General features: G+C 28.2%; 5 protein-coding genes across 12 annotated transcripts; 1 reads left to right on the top strand and 4 right to left on the bottom strand.

Annotated features, from left to right (window-relative positions):
• The first annotated feature begins 758 nt into the window (after nt 1-758).
• On the top strand, nt 759-2000 carry LOC112590911 (protein FRA10AC1). The gene is made up of 4 exons (XM_025334524.1): nt 759-1149; nt 1220-1382; nt 1474-1633; nt 1703-2000. The coding sequence occupies exons 1-4, from the start codon at nt 1052-1054 to the stop codon at nt 1975-1977; spliced, it is 696 nt and encodes a 231-aa protein (XP_025190309.1). The 5' UTR covers nt 759-1051; the 3' UTR covers nt 1978-2000.
• A 51-nt stretch (nt 2001-2051) lies between these two features.
• LOC112590910 (CUE domain-containing protein 1) lies at nt 2052-6984 on the bottom strand. 8 transcript variants are annotated; one of them, XM_025334516.1, is made up of 7 exons: nt 6889-6984; nt 6620-6826; nt 5810-6162; nt 4538-4688; nt 3056-3164; nt 2411-2506; nt 2052-2261 (listed from the first exon to the last, which is right to left on the bottom strand). In XM_025334516.1, exons 3-7 carry the CDS (start codon nt 6094-6096, stop codon nt 2128-2130), a joined length of 777 nt encoding a protein of 258 aa, XP_025190301.1. In that variant the 5' UTR covers nt 6097-6162; nt 6620-6826; nt 6889-6984; the 3' UTR covers nt 2052-2127. The 8 variants fall into 8 exon arrangements, with proteins under 8 accessions (XP_025190301.1, XP_025190303.1, XP_025190305.1 ...); XM_025334518.1 differs by having other exon boundaries at nt 6620-6821; nt 6889-6973; XM_025334520.1 differs by having other exon boundaries at nt 6620-6782; nt 6889-6970.
• Nucleotides 6985-10673: 3689 nt separating this feature from the next.
• LOC112590895 (nucleolar protein 56) lies at nt 10674-17231 on the bottom strand. The gene is made up of 9 exons (XM_025334493.1): nt 17149-17231; nt 12549-12753; nt 12307-12474; nt 11837-12035; nt 11586-11773; nt 11276-11528; nt 11066-11214; nt 10853-10995; nt 10674-10791 (listed from the first exon to the last, which is right to left on the bottom strand). Exons 1-9 carry the CDS (start codon nt 17149-17151, stop codon nt 10696-10698), a joined length of 1404 nt encoding a protein of 467 aa, XP_025190278.1. The 5' UTR covers nt 17152-17231; the 3' UTR covers nt 10674-10695.
• On the bottom strand, nt 15009-17238 carry LOC112590894 (RNA-binding protein 39). Its single transcript, XM_025334492.1, has 2 exons — nt 17149-17238; nt 15009-16614 (listed from the first exon to the last, which is right to left on the bottom strand). Exon 2 carries the CDS (start codon nt 16601-16603, stop codon nt 15092-15094), a length of 1512 nt encoding a protein of 503 aa, XP_025190277.1. The 5' UTR covers nt 16604-16614; nt 17149-17238; the 3' UTR covers nt 15009-15091.
• Nucleotides 17239-19561: 2323 nt separating this feature from the next.
• On the bottom strand, nt 19562-25503 carry LOC112590903 (ADP-ribosylation factor-binding protein GGA1). Its single transcript, XM_025334505.1, has 12 exons — nt 25097-25503; nt 22491-22651; nt 22194-22427; nt 21957-22130; nt 21678-21900; nt 21103-21246; nt 20766-20888; nt 20572-20698; nt 20326-20501; nt 19969-20135; nt 19797-19907; nt 19562-19734 (listed from the first exon to the last, which is right to left on the bottom strand). Exons 1-12 carry the CDS (start codon nt 25143-25145, stop codon nt 19642-19644), a joined length of 1782 nt encoding a protein of 593 aa, XP_025190290.1. The 5' UTR covers nt 25146-25503; the 3' UTR covers nt 19562-19641.
• Nucleotides 25504-25853: the final 350 nt, after the last annotated feature.

Genomic DNA, 25853 nt, shown 5'->3' on the forward strand with positions numbered 1-25853 from the left:
TGATGTCTTTGAAAATACTTTTAAGGAATTTTTTCTTCACGTAACAAGTCTAATATTTTAATGTTCTATTCATAAATATGAAATAATTACTGATATTTTTACCATGTATATAACGATGCGTATGAGGCATTTTACATACATTGAAAATCAAAAATAAAATAAAATTAATAGAGCCAAAAAGAAACTTTCAAAACTTGTATCCAGTTGGGTGTTATGTATTGATGTAAAAAATCAAAAAAATCTTAAAAAAATATCGTGTGTTTACCGGGCAAGTTAAGACCAAAATACATGGCAAAATTCAAAAAATATCGTGGAAAAATATAAATAAAGCTTAATATTACCGCATGGGGCGCTAAGTATCCATTCCCGCTCGTATCTGAGGATTGACAGACTAGAGTTATCACAGTTGCGTTTCTTAACTTATTAATCTTAAATTCTTAAGCCATGACTTATACTCGATGCTTCTTTATTAATAAGAGGTCTATGCATTAAATATGTACTTTGTATGTTTAGGGCAAGGTTATATCCACCTTGCTTTAGAGAACCGGATGTTAATAGTTGTTGCATAGAATAAATTTATTCTGTGCCTCTGTGGTTCTTTAGCTGCTGCCTGCTACTGCAGTGCCGTATTCACCGTAAAAAAAAAAAAAAATGTATGATAATAATATTATGATATAAGCAAAAACACTGAGATAGATAACAGATTTTGAATTGTTATATTTTGTAATAATAATAATAGTGTTCTTATTTTTTTTAATTCTATTATTCTAATGTCTAGTGTCTAGTCAATAATAATTATAATTATTCTACTTACCGTTTTACACATAATCAGTTTTTTTAATTATATTGATGGAAAAAATTTAGCACATAACTATAAACTTTATTTCAATGCTACATTATTGCAATTTATACTTATGTAGGTATTATAATTTCTAGTTAATATAAATAAGATTTGTTTGATTTAATTGAACTAAAATCTATTGAACCAATTACATGGACTTTTTGACCCTTAATTGTATATTTATAAATATAAACTAAACACTAATACAATATGGATAGAAAAAAATTATTTGCTCTACAGCCGCATGAATTGCACAAGGAGTTATTGGACAAGTATTTAGAGTACTGTAAATCTGCTACATTAAAAAAGTACGTTGGTTATCTAGTTTAAAAGTTGGCGTGTGATATTCATTTATCTTAAATAGGTATTTTGTATTAGACGAGAAAAACGCGATATTGATGTTATACAGGAGAATCACAAATTTATATGGGATGAAGACGACGAAGTATTAACTTGGGAGCAGAAATTGGCCAAGAAGTATTATGATAAATTATTCAAAGAATATTGCATTTGTGACTTGAGTTTATATAAAAAATCTCAGGTTAGTCATCTATCTAAAGTATGCCAAGACGCCTATTATCACATTATAAATAATTTTTTTTTATATTTACCCAATATTGTTTATGATGTAGGTAGCTATGCGTTGGCAAACTGAAGGTGAACTAATCAGTGGTAAAGGTCAGTTCATTTGCGGCAATAAAATTTGTGATGAAAAAACACATCTACGGACATGGGAAGTAAATTTTAGTTATATGGAACACTACAAAAAGAAAAACACTCTAGTTAAACTCAGTATGTTTTTTTAGTTATAACTATACACAATCTGTGTTATTGTTTTTACTTAATTTAAAATTTGTTCAGGGTTATGCATGGACTGCTCAAATAAACTAAATTATAAACACAAAAAGAAAGAAATCAAGCGCCAAGTTTCCAAATCAAAGAAAGTTAAATCAAAATATTTCGACAAAAAACAAGAAAAATCTGATAATCAGCCAACTACTAGTGTTCAAATTGAGACACCAGAAACTTCCAAACTTGCGAGTGAAGATAATGTTTGGAGTGAGCAACTACAAATAGAAGATGAAAAACCAAGAGAAGATGATTTTGAAAATTATTTAGAACAATTGCTATTTTAAATAAATTGTTATTTATTATTTAACTAATTTCTAATCTACATTAGTCAACACTTTCTATTAAATTATTCTAAATGATAATAACAATAACAGAATTGAATAAAAAACAAACAAGTTATTTTCTAAAAAATAACAATAAGTAAAATATTTGTATCAATGTTCTTCTTCATGTAGAAATAAATTGTCTTTTGTGTGAGTGTCTCCTTGATTCAATATATTGCGTGCTGAGCTCTTCTTCTTTTTTCCTGTGAATACTCGCGCAATTTGGATAAATTTCTTTCTGGAAGCTAAAGAATATTTTTGTTGTTATTGTTATGTTTGGTTAAGTTTTACACATATTTTATAAGTTTATAACTTAAAATACCTATATTATCTCTCAAATATTTTGATAAAAAATTATTCTGATTCTCTAAATTTATCATTATTACTTTTATACCTTTTCCCATATTTTTCAGCCTTTCTTTAAATGCGGCATCATCGTCACTTGGTGTATGATTTTGGGTAAAGAACCTTTGTTCTTCCATAGGACTATCTATTAAAACACAAAAACAGTATCATGAGTCATGACCGAGTCAAATCCACTAAAATTCACACAACGATAAAAATGTCATGACCTTAGTTGATTCAAATCAGTATTTTTAACGAATTTATGACATTTTTATAGCAATAAACAAAGACAAGCTTAACAAACAATTCTAGTGGCATAGATGGAATTGAATAGGACTGATATAATTTATAACAGGAGAATTCCTCGTACCATTTGGTATGATGCTACGATGGGAGATTATAATAATAGTTGTGTATAATTTTAAAATTTTACAACAACTTTTTAATAATTGTGAGATACTTTTTTAAATTATAATAAAAATTATATAGTCAATTGTAAGTAATACTATGTATACACAATGAAAGGATTTTTAAATTTTCCTGAAATTCCAACCCCCTTAATTATGTCACCGAACAATTCCATAATATATATATATAAAGATACGACAATATTACAATATAGAAAACTTTTGTACCTAGGTATGTATTCATTTATAATCACTATAGTCTATAATGTATAGACTACTTTACGTGCCTTTATCCAAAGTGGAGAGAAATTGTTCGTTTTTACGCAGTTGCACTAGAAATTCTTCGTTTTGTAATAAAATTGCTATTTGCTCGTCGTTGAGTTCGCTCTCTGAAACCTGCAGTTAAGATAAACCGTCAGTACCAATTCCATATTTATATAGGCAAGGAAAAATATAGGGGACTAATTACTAATTACTATTTGATCAATTTTTTAATAATTTTATATCATAAGCATGTTGTAATATTTTTTTTACTAAATATATTTATCCTATATTGTGTACCTATTGTTAAATTTTAAACTATCTCAAATAGTCTAAAATGTCCCTATATTTATGATTTATTTAAATATATAGTATAAGAGTATAAATATTTTACGCTCCTTTTTTTGCTATGCCTTTGAATTGGGCCAGTCTTGCTATGCCCTACGACTCTAGTTATATCCTTAAATAGATATCAATGCAATAGCACACTGTTTGTTTTCTCTCTCTGGTCCATGCGTAACATAAAAGTTAAAAACACATTAGCGTAGAATTATTTTTTTGAGTAAAAACACATTTTGCAAAAATTATAGACGATAATATTTTTGAGGGTTTAACATATTGTAAATGCGTTTTGTCTATGTTATACGCGTGAGTCAGAGAGAGAAAACAAACTGTACACTGACATCCTCTTAAAATCTTAAGTCTATTAAGTTGTACTAGCATTATTAGCTGAACTTATTTACACTGGTAAGAGTAAATTGGTCAAAGTTAAATTTCACTTCTTTCCGGAAAACCTAACTAATGTCAGATGAAGATGTCATCATCAACGAGTAAAATTTAAATACAAATTAGATAATCAGATTTTGTGTTGTTAATGACTATGAACTATCTATGTAGTATTTAATATTTATTAATCGAATTAAGTAAATAAGTACCTATATCTACCTACTTACCAGCTACTACCTATCAAGTAATAATATTTAAATGCCACCCATATTTCATAGTAAATACCTAGTAATAGAAATTAGTGTAAAAGTTGTAAAACTATTAGACTATATGCTAAATACATTTGTAAATTTATATACGAGTATATACTAATAGAAATAATTGATAAATAATAAAATAAATATATTGTATGTTACCTATATTTTGTTAATTGTTTAAAATATTTTAATTCTTGGGTAGGTTTACGACCGATTGGACGACTTATTTATAATATATAATGGACAATTGTAAGCTCCCTTAAAAAATGAAACAGAAAATTCCCCTAAAAACATTTTACAAAAAATATTAGAACCATTTAGTGTAATTCAGAGGATACCACGTGGGGACGATTCTAGTTATTTCCTTCCCCTAAATCCATACCTGTGTCCGACGAACTCTACATGAATAAAGATAATAGATATACATATCCCCCTCCTCCGCCCAAGATAAAATCTTAAAAACGCCACGGGTGTCAGTGGAACTGATTTATGGTCATTACAGAAGTCGATTGCAAAGAAATATACGTTTACTTGTGATGTGCAACTGCCAACGGTCGTGATCCTGAGAAAGTCGGTGGGCAAGGGCCCGAGCATTGGCGGGTTCCAACGGCTTAATGAAGAGCCGTCGATATTTTGGTCAGTTTTTTTGCCGAGGTTGTGTAACACGTCGGGTAACCTGAAAACCGGAGACACGTAGAGAAAGAGAGAAAATCGCGTCGGCCCGCATCAATTGTCGAACCAGGCACTGATTTACGACTGTGCATGTCATGCATGAGCACAAGGTCCATAAGGTACTCTCTATAATACCTATACTATACACAAAAATTAAAATCTTTTTAATGTTACCTATGATCATTATTAATATTAGTATTATTTTATTTTTTATTTGTACCTAGTAGTGATCGTATCATTCGTATCAGATAACTATGGGAGTATAGGTGTAAATTACCGGCCACTCACATACGTGCGTTTTTACTTTTTAACTCCTGCAGATTAAAACCCAAATCATTACATAAAAAATGCTATTTTTAGTAATATAAATGTGTAAAATATTTAATAAATATACATGTATTCGTGTATAATTATCATGTATTCCTACATAATATATTAATAAGTAGGTACTATTGATATACTTTGCACGATTTATTATTAAAGGAGAATCAAAACATACTGATGAAAGTATATCAGGTCGATTTTGATCTAAAATAGATTCATTGACTTGTCTATGATTAATTTATTAATGTAGAAAGATATAAATATTTTATAAAATTTATCGATGATGATATTTTATTTTACAGAACTGAACTCCCTAGTTCCTATACTATTACATTTCAATTATTCCATTTACACCTATGAGCTAGTGAATGTTCATTTTCTGTACTAGAACACATAAAAACATGTATTCTCATTATAAAACAGACTGCAAGACTTCTTGTCATTATTGCAGTCGTTCAAATTTTGATATTACAAAAAAAATTAACATTTGAACTATTGATAGTATTCAAAATACTATTTTTAAATTTTTCAAACTAAAAAAATAATTTATTTATTTTTAAAAAAATTGTCGAAATTTGCGGATTTAATATGTAATTTCAGGTAATAATCTAGGTTTAGGTACCTTAAATATATTTTTTTAAATGTTGCTTGTTTTTTTAAAATGTTTACCTATCTCTTTAATTAAAAACAGCCCCACAGTGAATAGAGTACCTGCAGGTTTCCATTTTCTAAAGTCAGGCCTTACGTCGAATCGATTTAAGCGGCGATTACATCAATATAATGAATCAATAATCTTCTTACATCGAGTTGAATAAGGCAGGTTGTAAAGACAGAGTACTAAGGTCGTTGCTGCCCGGCCCGTTAAGCATGTCAGCCACACGACACTCGCAACTCATCGTCAACAGTTGATCGACAGTACGGTCCACGCTTCCCTTGTTGCACCGCAACACAGCCTCAATCACTTCGTCATCGAGCGTCGGGAACATCGTCTTAAAGTCGGCCATCGCTTCATTGAAGTCCAGACTGACGATCGGTGGCCGGTGAGCAGCGGCCTCAGAAGACTCGGATGCCACATCCACCGTCTCCATACCGAGCTAGGTAATAGGTAAACACTCAAAGTTTGTTGAACCTAAACTTTTTTCTCCACTAGTCTACTAAACAATAACAATACATTATTGAGCATAGAACATTTGAGCGAATAATTATACCTAAACCGCTTGCGCGAGTGTTTATTCTATCAAAAATACTGATCGGTTGAATAAATATGAAAAGGTATATGTATTTAGACAGGTAAATTAATATATGTATTGTGTAGTAATATAATACATCTTCAATTGGAAAAATAAAATCACTTACAATACCTGTACCATATACCTAATTGATAACAATTAATAATAAATATTATGAACTTTAACTTTAAAAAGGTATTTTTATAGTGATATTAAAAAAGATATAAGGTCAAAAATTTAAAAAATCAAAAATAATTTCACTGAGTTATAAAATATAAAAAATAAAAGTCCTCCAAACGACTAGGTATTATTTTGATCAAAATTACACTTGTCCAAACGATCACCGTTCCGCATTACTAATCATTATTTTATGTGTACCTACCTAGTACCTACTGCAGATCGAAACGGTGTTTTTACAATTAATTTATTTTGAGTTAACCTGATGCGTCGTAAGTCCAGTAGGCGAGGTAATTAAGTGCCCTGCTGGTATATGATGATGAAAAACTGAGGTGGATATCAATTTAGGTGGTGTAGGTACCGGAAACCTGACATCAAGAAAACAACGATAATCTGAATCAATAGATCTGCTCTGAAAGAGGCGATACGAATATTATTTGCGATGTTATTATAGTTTACGTACGTACTACGTACCGATAATATACTGTTGTCTGTTATACGTATCATTATTATATACTTTTAATAGACGGAAAATATTTAATACATTATTGTCACGAAAAAATCAATAATTCCCAGTGCTGACGCGTCTCTCAACAAAACATTTTACAGGCTCGTCCCTGCAGTATGGTGTATGTACGTAAGTACGTTTGAACTTACACGGTTACACAAGGTTCATAGGCACTACAAATAATCATTTTTTTTGTTGGGGGGAAAGGATTAAGCTCATATCCCTTATATTTTTTCTTTATAGTTATTACCCTTTAAATCATGTCTTCTATTGGCTATTGCTACTACCTCGTTAAACGTGAGTATGTGATGATCAATTCGCAAAGTCATATTTTTTACTCAATTTTATTGGATACCTATAAAAATATTTTTTATTTTTTAGATAAAATGTATTGTTTATTGTTATTTATTTAATTTAAATTAGAATTTAAATGTCAATTTTCTTTACCTATGCGGCTATGCATCTTATTTGAAAAATCGTGTTCATTGAATAGGTAGGTAGGTACTTCTAATTTTTAAAATGGTTTCAAGTTTCAAAAACTCAATGTGTGGTTGCAAAATATTTCTAATAATAATCACTTTACTCGTCATATTATGTAAAGAATATGACTGGGTGGCGGCCAATTTTCCGTTTTTACCCCCTTACGCGCAGTCAGCTTTTGTTCGCGGTTTTCCAAACACCCGTCCACCATATAGGTATTATGACGAGCGACGCGGTGGAGGAAATTGTTTTGAATGTGCGACTGATCATGCTTTTAACGTGCAACGACTACAAAATAATTAAAAATAGTTATATAGTAAATAGTTATAAAAATTGAAAAAAAAAAATTTTGACCAACACTTTCAAACTTCGATCTAGATTAAATCATCAAAACTACCTCATCAGAATCACAAAATAATATAGAAGCGGCACTCTATCAGCTGATCGATTTACTATTCTTTACAACTGTAATAAAAACTGTATCCTGTAGGTTGTAAGGTATCTATCAAGTATTGGCATTTGGTAATGATGTAACTTCAAAATTTGGACCTAGCAACGAAATTTTCAATAGCTTCTTCTTATCCAGGCATTACATATTTACATAGTGAGGTCTGAAGGGGGGGGGTGCATTAATTTTAATGGAATTATTTTATATATTTTCTAAAAATATTATTGTATATTTGCATGTTTTATATATTAATTTAAAATTCTATGATTTAGATTATTAAAAATATTAATAGTTTTATAGTTAATTATAAATTATTAAAGAAAAACATTGTATTACTTATGCATCCGCACCTTCTGATCTCTTTTAGTTACACCACTGAATATTGGACTCAAAAGTTAAAACCGTATCCGTAATTTGATTTATGTGTATTCTTCTTTGTTACGTTAAGGGAAACAATTTATTGACGACTAAAATAGTAAATACCGTTTTCATTTATTTTCTTATTCACTGTTTATTTTTTTAAATACCTATTAAGTACTGACAAATAATTCCATTTCATATTTTGATACATAAATATTAAATCATAATAAAATGAATAGGTAGGTAATTGTTTATTTTACTATGAATTTAATTTTCCATATAATATTACGTAATATTATAAAAAATTAATATTATTTTCTAATGTTACTCTTAAGGTCACAGTCGTTCGATTTGAGTCTAAAAACATAGTTTCATAGGTCTGATAAAATACATCAAACCAAAAATATACCATAAGATTCACATTAAATTTAAAAAAAAAATGTAAATTTTAAATGTATAAAGTTAATTAATAACTAGTGATGATTAGGTATAGTCTTGTAGTATGAAGTATAATCTAGCTGTAGTGAATAATACTGATTATAAATTTATAACTAGGTACCTATATTTTTTTGATAATTAATATAAATATAAAAGTACTATAGGTACATAAATATAAAATTAGTTAGAAACTTTCAGTATCTTTGAATATTTGAACGAGTTTATAACTTTTTTCGACAATTTGTTGTTTTCCACAAAATCTTCAAAATTACTCACAAGATTTATTTCCAAAACTAGTTTTAAATTTTAATTATGAGTGACATTTTAACAGTTTTCAAGTTTAGTTTGTTTCATGACTTTACTCCATGTGCTGTTCATGACGGAAAAACACATTCAACAGCTGCACTACATAACCCGGCAGAGCGAAACCAAAACGAATATAAGAATATTCTTCTTTAGTCCCAAATATTATTTTAAAAATAAGTGACCATATAACTTCTAACTCTTGTTTATTCTATCAAAATGTCTTTTTATAAAATATTTTCTGAAAAAGTTAAAATACATTTCTTTGTCTATAGGTATTAGGTATTCTATTATGTTTCTGATCTGGCTATATTCAGTATAATGTTATATTAACCACGACAGTAAATTAAGTTTTTCACTAGTACACCAAGTAATTCATATACATTTTAATATTCAGACTTCAATAATTCAGTTAATTGATATTCCAGAGTTCTGTATATAATATTATTTAACAGTATTGTCACTTGGAAAATGCAGTAATTAAATAATTACATTTATTAACATTGTACTATTCCTAAAATCTTTATTATTCATTATATAATGTATCCTTAGTAAGATCTTTAATTGGACTTGAAGCCTCTATTTGAACTTAATATAAAGGAACTAGAAAATATTCAGACGTTTCCTTCACGTGATTACAAATAAAATAGTTTATGTAAGATAAACCAGTTGAAGATGACGGATGTCACTATTAAGTTTCAAGCATAGTTCATGGTTTCAAGTATCATTCAATCATAAATTATTTAAAAACAAAATTGGCTGTTCAAACGTATTAGAATAAATCGATTTTAAAGTACTAATTTTTGAAGCCAGTTACTTTTGATGAAATCCAACTAAATGGTAAGTTAATATTTTGTAATAACATAATTTTAAAAATTTCTCACCATAATGCTACCAAATATGTAAAATTCAACCATTTAATTTCTATCTCAGTCCATGTAATATTGAAGATATGTATGAGCTACTAATTAAATATTATCTTATATTTGTATATTATTGAATAATAAATTTTAATCAGTATGCAGGCTGACATAATATTGTTCTGTTATAAAATTTTTTAGTAATACATTACCTTTTTGGGTATATTTTATAAATAAAACCAATGTTTTGATATCATAAGTAGGGCCCAAATTTTTATATTCTAAAAACCTCGGAAATAAGCATTTATGTTCTTATTTTATTGAAATATACCCTATAAAATAAAAAAATCAATTAAGTTTTTATTTTCATTTAAATTTAATATAAATAAATAAAATCGAATGAAAGTTACACGCACTCAGATCACAACAAATACAACTAATGTATGATTCACTAAAACCTATTCAATAACAGATTACTATTTATCCCAATAGGTATCAGATACAAAAAAACAATTTCAACAAATTGCATGGACTATTAATGCGTATTTTAATTAAAATAAATAAAATATTACATATTATGCATTTAAAAACTGTATAAATGCAAAAATATGCAAAACATAACTATACATTTCAGATCTAATGACTACATAATATCAAACTTGCAAGTTTTCTGGGCTGTTCAGAAAAAACACGCAAATGCATATAAATCCAGGCCCTAGTCATAACACATTTGATGACAGAGTTGATGTAAGACATTTCATTTATGTGTGAGGAAATAGAAAAAGATCTGTGTAGAGGATAATTTATTAAAAGTTGAAATTAAAATAATAGTCAAATTAATTTTTATTAATGTGTAAAAAACTGTTGTTAAAAATACAAAATAATTATTCTCCATTTTCTTTTTCTTCAACTTTGTTTTTTTTGGATTTTTTTTCTTTCTTGCTCTTCTTACGTTTGACACTTGTGTTAAGGCTTTCGTTCTGAAAATGATAACAATCATGAATGATCCACAAGATTTTAAGTTTGAAATACACAAAATACCTGTTGTTGCAAAACAAGGGATTCTTGGAGAGCATCATGCATAACATCAACGTTCTTGGGAGGCTTTTCACCAGTCTCAAAATATTTAAGTCTATCCTCACACTGTTGTTTCATTTTCTGACCAAAAATATTGCATGGATTATCTACAAAATGAAACATTAAGAAATAGTTTTAGAAAAAAAAATCTAATGGAGACAAGAATTCTAATAATACCAGAAAAGGCATCAATTCGGCTAGCAATGCTTAATTTATTTGAAAGAAAACGAGAGGCACGTCCTTTAAATTGTCTGCCAGCTCGGCCAATGAATGTTGAATGATATATGAGACCATATTTTGGAGTGCTTGTTTTGGTTTTCATTGCTCTTAAAGAATAAATTAACAAAATGAATTAACAACGCGCTATTAGGTTTAATATAGAGTTACCTAAAAAGTGCTTTTTCTGCACCCAAAATTTGAACGGTAGATGCAGGACACTTGGCTAAATTTGTCAGTGAACCAGCTTTGGAAATAAGTCTAGCTCCTACTTGTTCACCGATTAGAGCAGCCATGTTAGGCGCAACAGTCCCCATTTTGTTTTTTAAATATTCTGATAGACTTCTTCTGTATTCGGACAACGATACAACACGGTTGGTGAACATTAATACATTTGCAAGATCAACCGGAGAAATATCCATGCCTGATAAAAGGAATATTTTAACTATAGAATATCAGTCATATTTAACTTAATTATTACCCATTGATGATTTGGCAGCACTTAAGATTGCTGCTGCTTTCCCTGCATCCATTATGATCTCTTCAAGACCTTCCATTTTTTCTTCAGTAAGCTGTTTTCGATCACCAATATACTTTACTACTTTAGCGTATAAATAGTTCTCAGGTACAATCTTGTAAAGTTCTGGGAAATGGTAGGAATACCATTCTCTTTGAAATAAAACAAATCAAGTTTCAAAATTATGGTAATCATTATTCCAATATGTATATTACCTGATACGCATCGAATAAGTGTTTAAGTCTTTATCTAATTGATCAAGCAATGAAACACTATGAATGATCATATTATCTACTTTATTAACATTGAACTTTACTTTAGCTCTAGAATAACTATGACCTAAACCCAATTGAGCAATTCCTTCTAACTTTGGAGCAAAGCCTTTCATGAGAGATGGGAAGTGATATCTAATACCTATATAATTTCAAAACATAAACTAAGAATTAGTAACATTTAAATAAATTATTAGACATCCACACTTAATGAATTATTAATTAAGTAATTAATTAATATTACTTACCTGAAACATATTTTATGATTTAATGAATTTATTATTTTATAGAACTTTAAGAATTATTGACCATTTAAAATTTGTAGAAAATTATTAAATTTGAATTTAAAAGCATGATACAAATAAAATTTTTTTTTTAATTGTTATATCAAAGCAAAATGAAACAAAACAGACCTCTTAATATCTCGAGCACAAATCCAGTATGTTGTATCTTGAGCCCGAGCTTTTCATTAATGCTCGCACCCAATTTTCCATCAGCAACTCCCAAAGTGACTTTTGACATTTTACCCACTTTAGGTACATTGGTTTCTAAAAATATTTGTAGACTCTCGGGCAATACACCTATGAACGTGATAATAAATAACTTGATGAAACCAGGACACGGCAGACGGACGTCAGATTTTATTGTTTTGTACCTTCAGAAATGCTGTTGATGGATTCCAATGCGTCAACTGACGTTTTGAAAGGAGCAAATGCCAATAGCTCAATGATTTTGGTGAAACGCTGCAAGTCGCGAACAGATTTTTCAACTTCTGATAATTCTGAACCTATTTCTTCAAATTCTTTAACTTTAAACAGTGTGAAGCCGGTGGCATGTTCGTAAAGGACTGTTAGTTTTGCCTGCGGAAATGAAGATATTTAGAACGTAAAATTCTACTATAACTAGTATTTAAGCTTAAGCCGAACAATTAGGCGCTCAAAATACATCCATAAAATTGAATTATTTTAAACAGTAAATTTCTGTCAAGTTCAATTAAAATTTTCAACAATATTTTTAACCTGGCACGGAAACTTTCAAAAAAAATACAATTCAGGTAATATTTAACCATTCTATTATAAATATAATAAATTAGTTAAAACAAATAGGTAAGCAGATAATTCAATTAAAATTTTATTTCAATTTTTTAAGTAATAAAAATTTCAACGACCTTCAGACATTTTATTCATTACATTTTTATATTTTTATAAACAAATACATTCTTTAAAAAGTATACTTAAAATATAAAAACATAAATTAATATCTATTAATCTTACTATATTAGAACACTACACATTAATGTAATCCAGTATGAAAATAATGATAATATTAACATTCATATTATTTATTTCATAAACAGAAAAATAAACTTATACTTAGATTAATTACTATTAAATATACAAATTCAATAAGATTAAATACAGATTTTTATATCTTATCTAAAAGGTAGGGTATTATTAATAAAATATTTAGTAATATATACTATTCAAAAATAATTTTATATAAGAAAATATTTAAAGTTATGTTTTAATTAACAGTACAAGTATAATTTCCCATTCACAGTGTTTGAAATAAATAATAAGAGTATTAAAATCTAAAAACTAAAATAAGTGATTGATCTTAAACTTTTCAGCTTGTTTACGAATACCTTCAAGCATATAATAATACCTACTATATATTTTAATTGATAAAATCAAATTATACAAAACAAAACACATGTAATAACTCAGATTTAAACGCACTTTTTTAAATTCTGTCTGTGCATTAGATGGATTATATGTACACCGGATATATATAAATTTAAAAAAAAAAAACAGAATTAAAAATTATATACATTTAAACCAATATAGAATTGTTTTCCAATTAAATTTCATACAGTGTAATAGTGAAGAAAAAATGAGAGCTTAATTGTTATACATTATATAAATGTTTTATTGAAAAATTACAAAAAAAAAAAAAAAATATATGTATATATATCTATAAATATATTGAATTAAAATTAGACATAAAAATAGCCAATTAAAAAAAAAAAAAAGTGGTAATTTATCATTAATACATGCTTTTGTTTATAAAAAAGATTATTTTGTAACTAATACAACTTTCAGGTGTTTTAGATAACTTAATGGTAACCATTGCAAATTAATTTAGCAAATAGTAATTATTACATTGTTTTAGATCTATTCAAAAGTTAAATAGATATTTAATTATTGTTTTACTAATACTACATAGTACATTATACATAGATAAGCTAATATTATATTTAACCATCAAGTATACGGATAAGATAAGTAATTTATTTACATATGTTAAATAATTAATCAATTTTTATTTTTTTTTAACTAGAAAGAGCAAACATACAATTTAAAATATTGCTAACTATTATACCTACTGGATAACTGTTGTTATCTAATAAAATCGATAAATATTAATTTTGTTTTCATTGAATGTCAAGTTCTTATTATTCACTTGAATAAATATGAAATAATAGTTATGATATAAAATAAATATAGATGTACAATTATTAAGAACCAGTCATATTCTATTTCATGATAGCAAGAGTTTTTTCTAAAAGGTTTATCTAAAATATATATACATATTATGTATTTTATTTTTATCAGGTTTAAAGATGTTTTAACTTTTAATGAATCAGAAAAAATAAACAATATACCAGGACGAATAGAAAACAATAATAACTAGTCTGTAACCAAGTTGTACAATAATACATTATGAACGAATAAATTACTATTTGATATTTATTATTACACCAATTCTTTTTTTTAAACATAATGCCAAAAAAAAAAAAAAAAAAAAAAAGGAATTATATTCTAATAAAGACCAACAGATGAAAAAAATAATAAAAATTCAAACAGTAGCCTAACTAAGTATTTATATTTCAAAAAATTACTCCAAACATATAGTTATGTCCTAAAACTATTCACATCAGTTCACATGGGAAAATGATTTACGTAAAAGTAAAATAGAAGATGTTAACTTCTACAACTTAATTCGATCACAATTTTTATAATATAACCATATATTAAACATATTAATTAATTACCTAACAAAAAAGGTTAACTAAAAAATATGATTAAGTAGGTATAGTTTTTTACTCTATATAGAATTATGTAAACATGTCATATCATTATTTGTCAATCAAAAGTTTAAAAAAATAAAATTAATAAATTGTATACATTTAACTTATTAATTTTTACTTCTAGATGATACCAACAACTTTGTGAGTGAAGAAGCTTCAGGAAACAAATTATGATAATTTGTTACAGGCACATATGCTGCAGTGATTACACGTCCACCAAACCATCGCCCATGTAAAGCTGCTACAGATGCAAGCGCAGTTTCAATTGTTGTACATTTGACATATACATTGCCCTGTGGAGATGCTTTATCCACATACACATGCAAAACACCACCGTGTTTGTTACATTCTTCAATAACATCATCTCTAATTTCAGTTTCCCAAGTAGTATTACTGTCAACGTCTTCTTTGTTTGGATCAAACATGTTGGCTAATAAAAAGCACTGGGTTGCGATTGGAGGAGTCACCTGAACGGCTGGTGTAGCTGGAGCTGCTGGTGTCACTCCAGTGGCAACTTGAAGTGCATTGGCTGCAGCCTGAGGAATTGGAAATCCAGTACCTTCTGCTAATTTGTACATCAATTGCAGTCTCCCTGTAGCTCCCAAATCATAACCTGCTCTATCTAATTCGTCAACTTCAAAAGCAGTTTTGTCATACATAGAATGATTTTCAGTCACATGACCCACCTTCATAGGTCGACCAGCTATTTCAAATCCATTCAAATGTTCAAGTGCTTTTTTAGCATCTTCCGCATTGCGATAGGTTAAAAATCCATAGCCTTTGGATCGGCCTGTTTCTGTGTCCATCATTAATTGTATATTATCAACATGTCCAAAAGGTTCAAATATTCCTCTTAACATTTCTTCAGTGATGTTGTAGTGTAATGAACCAACATATAATTTCATTGGTCCATAATGTGTACGTTGTACCATATTTGGCATTGAATTAGCCATACGATTCTTTTCTGCCTGAGTGGGCTGAACAACAATAGGAACACCTAAAAGCTTTTGGCCATTTAGACCCATAGCAAGTGGAACTGATTCAGGATCTTTAAATTCTATGTAAGCAATACCCTTAAACCGACGAGTTTTATTACAAGTGATCATTCTAACATCTCTAACTTTACCAACAGATGAAAAAAATTCTTCTAAATCTCTAGCTCGAATTGTTTTTGAAAGTTGCATACAAAACACAGTCCTAGCATCTCTTTCTTCAGGAGTTAACATACTAGCTGGTGGTACTTTAGATGCAAGAGGGGATTGTTTTCTACTATACCGCGGAGGAGGTAATGGTGGTCCATATTTAGGTAGTTTGACAGGAGACCGTGAACGACTGCGTTTGTCTTTAGATGTGCGTCGGCGCGAATGTCGGTCTCTGGAACGACTACGATGTCTATCCTTAGAACGACTTTTTCGTCGATGTTTGCGATCTTTGGATCGACTATGTTTGCGAGACTTATCGCGCGATCTAGATCTACTACGATGGCGACTTTTACGGGATTTGTCTTTGTCTTTACGTGATTTTTCCTCAGTGCCGTTACTTTCTTTTGGCTGCGTTTCTGGCTCTTTTTTGTTATAGGGCGCTTCAAGCAACGCTTCAATGTCAAAATCGTCCGCCATTATCAATTTGTCTGAAGATGGAAGGAAACGGCAGGACAAGATTGCGTAACAAAACAAATAGTATTAGTTCGGCACAGGCCACGGACTTAACTACGTATGTATAAATATATATTATAATGTGCGTGTGTAACGGATATTTAATCGTCTATTAACGCGAAACGATAAGTGGTGACGGGACCGGTGATTATGCAACAGTCGCAGCGGAGATAAAATAACGTGTCCCGCTAAGATTTGACCGTCAGCCTAGCAACGTGCGCGCACAAACATTCACTCACACACACACACTATTGCAATTAATAGTACGAGAGCTCACGCGTTTTCTGACATGGAGAAGAATCTAAAAAACGCGGACCTACGGATTTCATAAAAGTGCGCTAAGCACGCGTCGGGCGACTAACTCCGTCTTGGCCAACAAAAAAGAAAACGTTGTTTCACGGATCAACGATGAGGTGCATAATCACCGAATGATTGTGTGCGTAAGTTGCGGGGCGAAACGAAAAAGATTGTAATTAAATAATTATTTTGTTCAGAGTGGTTCAACTCACCATTGTCGTAGTCGTGGAGTGCGGCAAGATCACAGTAGTAGAATTTCGGGCGGACTTCTGTCCGTTGGCTGCTCGTCTGTGATTAACACTATACGTGTTCTTGGGACATATTCGAAACAATTTTTAACGTCGTGTAGGAGAGCAACAATGAACAAGAAAAAACCGCGTCAAAATGACACAGGTAACGCGCCGAAACAACGTGTTCAGGACGCCTTATGAAGTTATGAATTTGGTTGCGGACGGCGGAACAGACATGCCAGGGGACACTGTCTGACGATTAGTTGATGTTAGCAACGGTACTGTAGTAATGACGCCGCGTCGCGCCACAGTACACGTACTTTGGTCACGGTAACTGATGCCTGTTTACAGTTTTGGTTTGACGGGTGGGGCACATTTCCGCGGCAATTTTAAATTTTCGATAGAAATAAAATAATAGCGTTTATTACTGTATCGTCGGATAGAACTGGAAAAGTATTTAAAATATGTAAAAGAAAGTATTTTATTATCTTTGACAAAAACGTAAACATCTCATAAATTCATAATACACAGTATAAAAATTGACACAATGATGAAAAAATTTTCAAATCGCAACTTTGTTATAAAAGCGATAAAACGTTCCTAATCGCGTTGAAATTGATTGTTTCTATTGTCATAGTTTTTATACTCTGTTATTTTTTTTCGTTGATTAATTAAGTAGGCTGTAGGTTGGTAGGTACTTGTCCACAGACATGTACAAACACATATTATGTTTTTAAGATAATACTAATAGAATATAATAAATTAAGAAACTTTTCTTTTTTTTAAAACACGACAAAATTAATTACGAGGTGTGGTAATTAAATAACGAGAATTTGTTTCTAGCTTCTATAGTGGTAACACTAATACCTTGAAAATTTGTTGATTTAAAGTTCACGAGGTAATACATAAGTCTGCCAAGTTTTATAGTGATCGGTGCTATATTTTGAGCTCTCCGATTTTTTAAAGTTAGTGTGTAGTGTCATGACGTACAAAAACGAGCAACGAATTGTCATCAAGTTTCTGGTGAAAAAACTGTCGAAATTTTTCGTTAATTGCAGCGTGTGTTCGGTAATGACTGCTTATCAAAACCACGTGTGTACGAATACTACGAATGGGCATCACGTTTCGCATCAGGTCTAAAATCAACGCAAGACGATGCAAGGTCGGGTGCCCCTAAAATCGTGCACACTAAGCAAAATGTCGAATGTTTAAGTGTGTTGGTGCAAAAAGAAAAATTTTATATTGAAGTTCTTAAGCGAATGTGTCATAGAATGTATCGTGTGAGACCGGAATTAGCCAAAATATAGTTGGGTCCTTCACCATGACAATGCGCCTGCACACTCATCATTAAAAGTTCAACAGTTTTTGACCAGTAGGAACATAACAACGCTCTCCCACCCCCCGTACAGCCCTGATCTGGCTCCACTGGACTTCTGGCTATTTCCAAAGTTAAAAGAACCAATGAAAGGACATTGCTATAAGGATTTGGAGGACATTCAATGTGCCGTAACAACGGTGTTGAAGAGTTTAACTTCTGGAGACTTCCAGGAGTGCTTCCAGAAATGGGAAGAATGCTGGACCAAGTGTGTTAGACTCGGAGGAGAGTACTGTGAAGGCATGGGTGCATAAATCATTGTAAATATTAAATAAATGTTATAAAATTAAAAATTCTCGTTATTTAATTGCCACACCTTGTTAAGTACAAGTTAACTATGAGATCTTTGTACTTATTTTTCAATTATAATTTATTTTAGACGAAATAAATATTGTTTATAAATTATAATGTTTATCTTTTTATTGGATATAATGTTATTATAGTTGAATAATGAAGTAGTTCATATGAGACTTAATAATGTTGTCATTATGATATTTGTTCGATTTGATGAATATTTTCATTATATTTAAAAATAAAATAAAACCACTGTTAAAATTATAATTGATTTTATATGTATTTTTAATAATCAAAATAAGATAGCCTCAGTTCAATTATTTTACACTGATTATTAGTTAATTTAATACAAATCAAAAATATAATAATAATTTATAACATTTAATTTTAATTAAAAAAATAATATTTAGTTCAATAGATCATACAAATATATTTTAAAATTTTACTTATACTATTATAAGATCATATATTAGGTGACTAGATTTTGATGGTAATATTAAATATGAAAGAGAAAATGACATATTCATTAAAATGTTGACATAAATACTGACAAATTCAACAATTTAATACATTTTTTAATGACTAGTTTATTAATTAAAAATAAAGCATTACATATTCCCTTAATAATATTAATTTGAAAAGTTATTGAATAATAATAATAAGTCTAATAACTGTTTAACATTAAATTGACTTAATAATATTAATAAAATAAACTGTTTGATAATATAAATTAAATTAAAATATGTACTCATACATTTTTTGAAATAAGTTTTTTCGAGATCATAACATTCATAATTATTATAACCTTAGTTTATGCATAGCTGTTCAGTCTCACCAAATTCAGTGAACATTTCACCATCCATTGTATAACTTATGACATATTTTAAAGGTATAAATTCCTATAAAGTAATTAAATTAATATAAATATTTCAAAAAATTATAATTTCTACAAATTACAAACCTTATTTAGAGTTGCAACTAGTATGATTTGTACAATAGTTTCTTGTGGTAAAAATGCATTATAAACAGGAAGATTGGTTCTTGATTGTGGTAATATACGTAACCTACAATCCTAAAACCAATAGTAATATTTATTAATTAATAAGAAGTTGACTACAGATTTGATATTTTACTTTTGGAACAACTGGTTGGAATGAAAAATGAAATAACGGAAGTTTACATTTGCTTCGAGTTGTAATAACAAAAACTGTAACATCTTCTCTTGGTTTATTTGCTGCTAAATGTAGATCTGTACTTATATCATTCTTATCAAACAAGCTCACAACATTGAAATTTGGACCTTGAATAATTTTAAAATAAACTTTAATAATTACATTAAGATTAATAAAGGTATTCAAAATATGTATATACTTTATAAATAAATAATAATACAAAATTATAAAATATTAATAAGTTTAAATTTTTTAATAACTTGATATTGATATAATATTTAATTTTAAAATGTAAATGAATAACATTTTTGCACACACATGGAATAATGTCTTCAATTTTAATATTAATATCACCAAGAGGCTGTATCTGAAGACTATAGCTTTTTGGTTGTTCAAATATAATTGAATCTTGTGTGCCAAACAATGGTTCCTCTGATATACCATTTTTTTTTATAATATCTGAATTAAATTCTGTGTCTGTCAAATTAAATGATCTGTAAAATAATATATATTAATGATTCATATAAATAAACATATACTAAAAATTATAAGATAATAACTTACTTTTCAACATTTTTAGTTTCACGAGGTTTATTCAAAATATTTTTACCAAGAATATTTAATTCTTCAAATAAGTCTACATTTAATATATTTTCCTTAATTCCTACACATTTTTGAGAATTTACAACTTCTAAAAAATGGGTGTTACAACTGTATTAATTATAATTAAATATAGATTAATTATTATTTATACTTACCAGGCATTGAAGGAATAAGTCCTTTTAAAGGATGTGACATTTGTAAAAAATCATCTAGTTCCTTAACATTTGCTGATCCATTATTTCTTTTAAAATTAGATTCACTAAAAAAGTCTTTTTTTCCTATAATTATAAATAGAAGTAACAAGTTACACATTAATAACATTTTATATTCCACTATTGGTTTAAATCAAGTAGTTTAGCAGTAAAATGAAAACATTTTCATATGCAACACTAAATTATTTGAATACAAATAAAACAGTTAGTATAAATGAATGATAAAACTAGGAAAATATAAATATAAATCTCAAGTTTGTAATATGCACATATGTTTTACCAGGTGAAATAGATGACATATTGAGGTCTAACAAATTTTCCTCATTTTCTTGATCAGTTGGTTTTTTGTTATTGAAATTTTCTAAGACTTCATTATATGTTTTTAATGTTTCATTTACTTCATAATTAAGTTTGATTATTTTTCCTATAAAAATAACAATTTTTTTTTTAGAATGTTATAGCACATTTATAATATAATATTGTATTTTTCTAAGAAAATATTTAATTTTAGTAAGAAATAAATGTATGATGGTTTTGTATTATTTTTATAAATAAATTATTAAATATAAGTTTTTAATAGAAAAATATTGTTATAAACATAGAAATACAAATAATCATTAACTTGCTATAGGATTTTTAGGCAATAAAAAAACATTTGTGATAAAATGTTTATGAATTTTATACCTTGGTAGTTAGTACAAACATAGTAACTTAATAGCTAATGATTGAATATTTATTTTTTATTTTTTTTATCTTGAATGCTGGTATACAAATATTAATACTTTAAAATTTAAGTTCTTGATAATGTATGGCAACTAAATATTAACCAAACAAAATCACAACTAAAATACTTACTAACAGTATCTTCATTTTCTGGAATTTCTAGTGATAACATTGTTTTAACTTTTGGTTCCAATTGTTTTACAGTATCATATAACTCTTTAATAAGTTCTAAATCATTTGACGAACTAGAACCATCACAATATGATTTGAGCATTTCTGATAATAATTTAACATTATTCGAGGTTATTTCAATATCAGCCAGCATATTGCTAATTTTTTCTGCTTTCTGCTCTTCCTATATTATAACATTAATATAATATCACAACTTTACAATTGTGGTTTTTAACATACTTCTTCAACCATAGATTTAATTAATTCATTAGCAGCTTTGAGATCTTCTGATTTTTTACTTTTAAGCAATTTTTGCAGCAATAATGATTTTTCTCCATTCAAAATTGACACTTTATTGGAATCCATTTTAGAAGCAGTAGTTGCTTTTGATGGCATATTTTCAAATAAAAAATCCTATAGTAAATATAAACTATTATAAATTTATTAAATATTTAATAGTTAGTTATAAGATTTTACCTTTACTACTCCTTGTTTTTTTAACATATCTAAGGCATCTTGTATTTTAATTTCTTTGGGGAATTGTGTTGACCATAAGCCAAGAAGTTCAATTATTTTGTTTTTAATTAATTCTGGTGTGTGAATTCCATTGCAGTTGGGAGATACTAAACGTATAAGTTCATTAAGAAAGCGGAATTTACCAACTTCAGCTTGAAAACTAGCACTACCAGTCTGCATACATATATCTAATAACTAAAATACATTTCATTATAAAATAATTTTGGATTTTATTTTATTGAAAAATGTTCAATATACATGAAGGGCCTGTAAAGCTTCCCATTCCTGCATTGAATGAATTTTGGCTAAAATACACTTTGCAGCTAAAGGCGCACATTCTGGATCTCTTTGCACAAATCCACTAAAAGCAATCATAGCAGCACTGTCAATTTTTTCGTTGCTATTTTTAGTTGCTCTTTCTAAAATAAATATAAATTAATTAATTGAAAAAAATGTAATTAATGTACATTAATGTTTTGTTACATTTTTTTTAAATTTAACATGGTATTATTTGATTATCACATTAGACTTTTTTTTGATTGTTCACAATAATTGGTAAAAAATGTTTTTCTTGAATAATAATTATTATAGGTATTGGTTTAACCTGTTTATATATTATTTGATGATTAAATAATGATGTTAACTATTATTCATTCAAGTTTTTTTTAGTAAAAATTAGTATCACTATCAATTGTCAAAATAAAGAAAAATATATTTTTATTAATTCAAACTATACTTCTTTAAAGGTGTAATATTCATTAATTTCTTCTTTCTTACTTAGATTGTTTTTCAAATGCATCAAACCGTTTGAGTTAGGTATTGTTTTTATTTTTATTTCAGTTATTTCTGGAAATTGTATTTAAACATAAATTAGGCTTCTCGGTAAGAAAATAAATAATACATTTCAAATTGTTCTAGTATTTCTACACATCTGTTTTCTTCTTTTTTAATTTAAATTGTTTGTTTTCTTCGATAGAGTAAAATACTATTTTTCTTATACAGCAATTTTATACAAATATAAACTAAAAAAAAAAAAAAAAAAAAAGGTCATAACTATTTTTTTATAAAAAGATAAAATTATATAAATATTAAATTACTTATAAATAAAAATATTAAAACATCTCACAAAGAATTAAGTGTCCAATGATTTATACATTTCAACTATTATAATTCTTAAATTATTAACTTTGTCAAGAAATATAATGTTACTTTTATCAAGACACAGTTAAAGAATAATACAAATTAAATAAAAAATATTTTAGAAGACTATACGTAACCTTTGATAATTTTAATTATAAAGTTTTTTATAATAAAATACTTAAGTGACAATTTGACATTTGTAATTAATAATATTTGTAATCAGCATATTATTATAAATGTAGTTCATCCCCAGACACTTCTAAAACAATAGTCACTTAATATTATTTATATCAGCCAAGTAACTAATGCTTAGTCACCAATTAATTATGTTAGTTTATGCATTACAAAATTAATAATTTCACGCAAGAATTATGTTCTATTTTATAAAATGTTAAAATAATACAGGGAAATAAAATTAGATACAATTCATATGTTAAATTAATTTACAAATAATAATAAGAATTTTAACAAAAAAATAATATATTTTAATAATATAACTCAAATTTAATATAATTTCAATAGCAGTACATAATTTTAGGTAATGTATTACATATGTATGGTAATTTTAACTTAAATAAGTCGATAAGCATAAAGATTTAATAGTAAATATTTATCTAACAGATATATATTCCCAACAATTTTAATATTTTAAAGTCTTAAATTGTTCAACTACCTACTTATTTTGGCACTTTTGAAATACTTCATATTGTAGAAAATTTTTTTATGAAGAGTAGATTTTTTAATTTAAAAAACTAAAGATATGATTAATTCATATAAAAAGGACCATCAACCAAAAATTTAGAATGTATCAATTAATATTTTATGTTATGAAATATAAAACAAATTTTGTTAGATAAGCACTGACAATGTTATTAAAAACTAAATTAATTTTTTAGTACACCAAGTACAACAATATCTAATTTTTAAATATAATTTAATTAAAAATATAGTAAAGGTACACACACACACAAAGAAAAACTATTAAAATCTCATAAAAATAAGTATTTAAGTATTTTAAGTAAATAGTGGCTAATTTAAATAATATGTCCCAAATAACAATTAGGAAAAAATAGTTGTTTTTTTTTTTAATTAAATAATATAATTTATGAATGAAACGAAAAAAAATCATATTTTTCATATATCATATTAACAGGTTGAGAACCAATATTATAAATTTCAATTTGACCATAACGCCATGAAGGGTTTATAAACCCTACAATGTGTTATTTAAATTAAGCCACATATCATATTATTAAATGTAAATAAAATGGCCTGAAATGAGCAAAATAAGTTTAAGTATAAATAAAAAAAAATAGATCCATTTTTTTGTAGAAACGTTGAAAAATGTATCTAAGCAAACCTACTGTGAAATAATGGAACCATGTCTGGTTGATGAGCAAACACACTCTACATGACACATGCTATACATAACGACAGTTGTTGTAAGAAGAATAATTAGTAATCTTGTAATAAAATTAAAATATAAATATAGTGTTATTACAGTAATACAGTAATATGTTATGTTTTTATCACTCATGGTCAGTGTATTAATGTCCAAAGTGATATTGTTTAACTTAGACAAATTTACATAACGTTATTAAATCACACAGTTCAAACGTCTAATCTATAAAAAACATACGAGGTGTATTTATTCATTCACATTTCACAGTGTCTAATCGACTTATACGACAAACCGATATAGACGGTATGCAATTTCAACTCACCAATTAGAGCTTCTAAGCTCGTGGACACTATAATTGGATCGATGTCCATTATTGAGTGACAATCGTTCACAACGCGCACTGCGTCTTCGGTCGGAGGTACACACAGGACAATAATTTTGATAGATTATAGGTACACGTAATTGTTAGCACAGTGAACTGTTTTGTGCCCACTCGACTGGCTACATTGCAAAACGTTACTAATAATGTGTTTTATTCGGCACAACGTCACAACCGACTGTGTACATTATGCTAGAGATGTGTCACTCATTTTGACTGGGGAGTAGCCAGCCATTAGCCGACGTTTGGACTCGGGACGTTGTGCACGAGGAAAATTAAAATAAAAAAAATCGCGTAGGCGTGCGACGTGCGAGGCTAAATAGCTGATACGAGCGTCGTCGTTATCTTCCCCTATCGTTATTATCATCAAAAGGGGATACATTCTGTGATACGTATTATTCGTACGTATCACTGAGATAAGTACGATGATAATAATTATTAATCCAGCGCGACGGTGGTGGCGCGAAGCTAGATAAAAAAAAAAAAGCTGAGCGGTCACAACGGCAGTACATTACACGAGCGACGAGAGCCAGAGTTTGCGCATTGAATGTGTGTAAATTTGCCCGTTTTCTTTAATCATTAATATCTAGATATTGTTAGGACGATGTCGCTTTCACAGAAATGAATTGTCGTCCGTTGCCGTTGCGATAATAATAAGACGGATTACGCCCAAAATCCGGCACTACTAAAATAATAATAA

This window comes from Melanaphis sacchari, unplaced genomic scaffold (assembly GCF_002803265.2).
Source record: "Melanaphis sacchari strain LSU unplaced genomic scaffold, SCAv2.0 Contig122_pilon_pilon, whole genome shotgun sequence".
Classification (NCBI taxonomy): domain Eukaryota; kingdom Metazoa; phylum Arthropoda; class Insecta; order Hemiptera; family Aphididae; genus Melanaphis; species Melanaphis sacchari.

Coding starts and splice junctions, on each gene's coding strand:
- LOC112590895 (XM_025334493.1), bottom strand. Junction 12,036..12,306: donor TGTGCTCGAGATATTAAGAG/GTCTGTTTTGTT, acceptor GAAATTATATAG/GTATTAGATATCACTTCCCA. Junction 11,774..11,836: donor ACTTATTCGATGCGTATCAG/GTAATATACATA, acceptor TTTATTTCAAAG/AGAATGGTATTCCTACCATT.
- LOC112590903 (XM_025334505.1), bottom strand. CDS start 25,145: ATGGACATCGATCCAATTATAGTGTCCACGAGCTTAGAAGCTCTAATT. Junction 22,131..22,193: donor AAAAACAAGGAGTAGTAAAG/GTAAAATCTTAT, acceptor TATTTACTATAG/GATTTTTTATTTGAAAATAT. Junction 20,889..21,102: donor TATGTCATCTATTTCACCTG/GTAAAACATATG, acceptor TTATAATTATAG/GAAAAAAAGACTTTTTTAGT.
- LOC112590894 (XM_025334492.1), bottom strand. CDS start 16,603: ATGGCGGACGATTTTGACATTGAAGCGTTGCTTGAAGCGCCCTATAAC.
- LOC112590910 (XM_025334516.1), bottom strand. CDS start 6,096: ATGGAGACGGTGGATGTGGCATCCGAGTCTTCTGAGGCCGCTGCTCAC. Junction 4,689..5,809: donor CCTGCCTTATTCAACTCGAT/GTAAGAAGATTA, acceptor TCCGGTTTTCAG/GTTACCCGACGTGTTACACA. Junction 3,165..4,537: donor GTTGCACATCACAAGTAAAC/GTATATTTCTTT, acceptor TCTTAACTGCAG/GTTTCAGAGAGCGAACTCAA.
- LOC112590911 (XM_025334524.1), top strand. CDS start 1,052: ATGGATAGAAAAAAATTATTTGCTCTACAGCCGCATGAATTGCACAAG. Junction 1,150..1,219: donor AAATCTGCTACATTAAAAAA/GTACGTTGGTTA, acceptor ATTTTGTATTAG/ACGAGAAAAACGCGATATTG. Junction 1,634..1,702: donor AAACACTCTAGTTAAACTCA/GTATGTTTTTTT, acceptor AAATTTGTTCAG/GGTTATGCATGGACTGCTCA.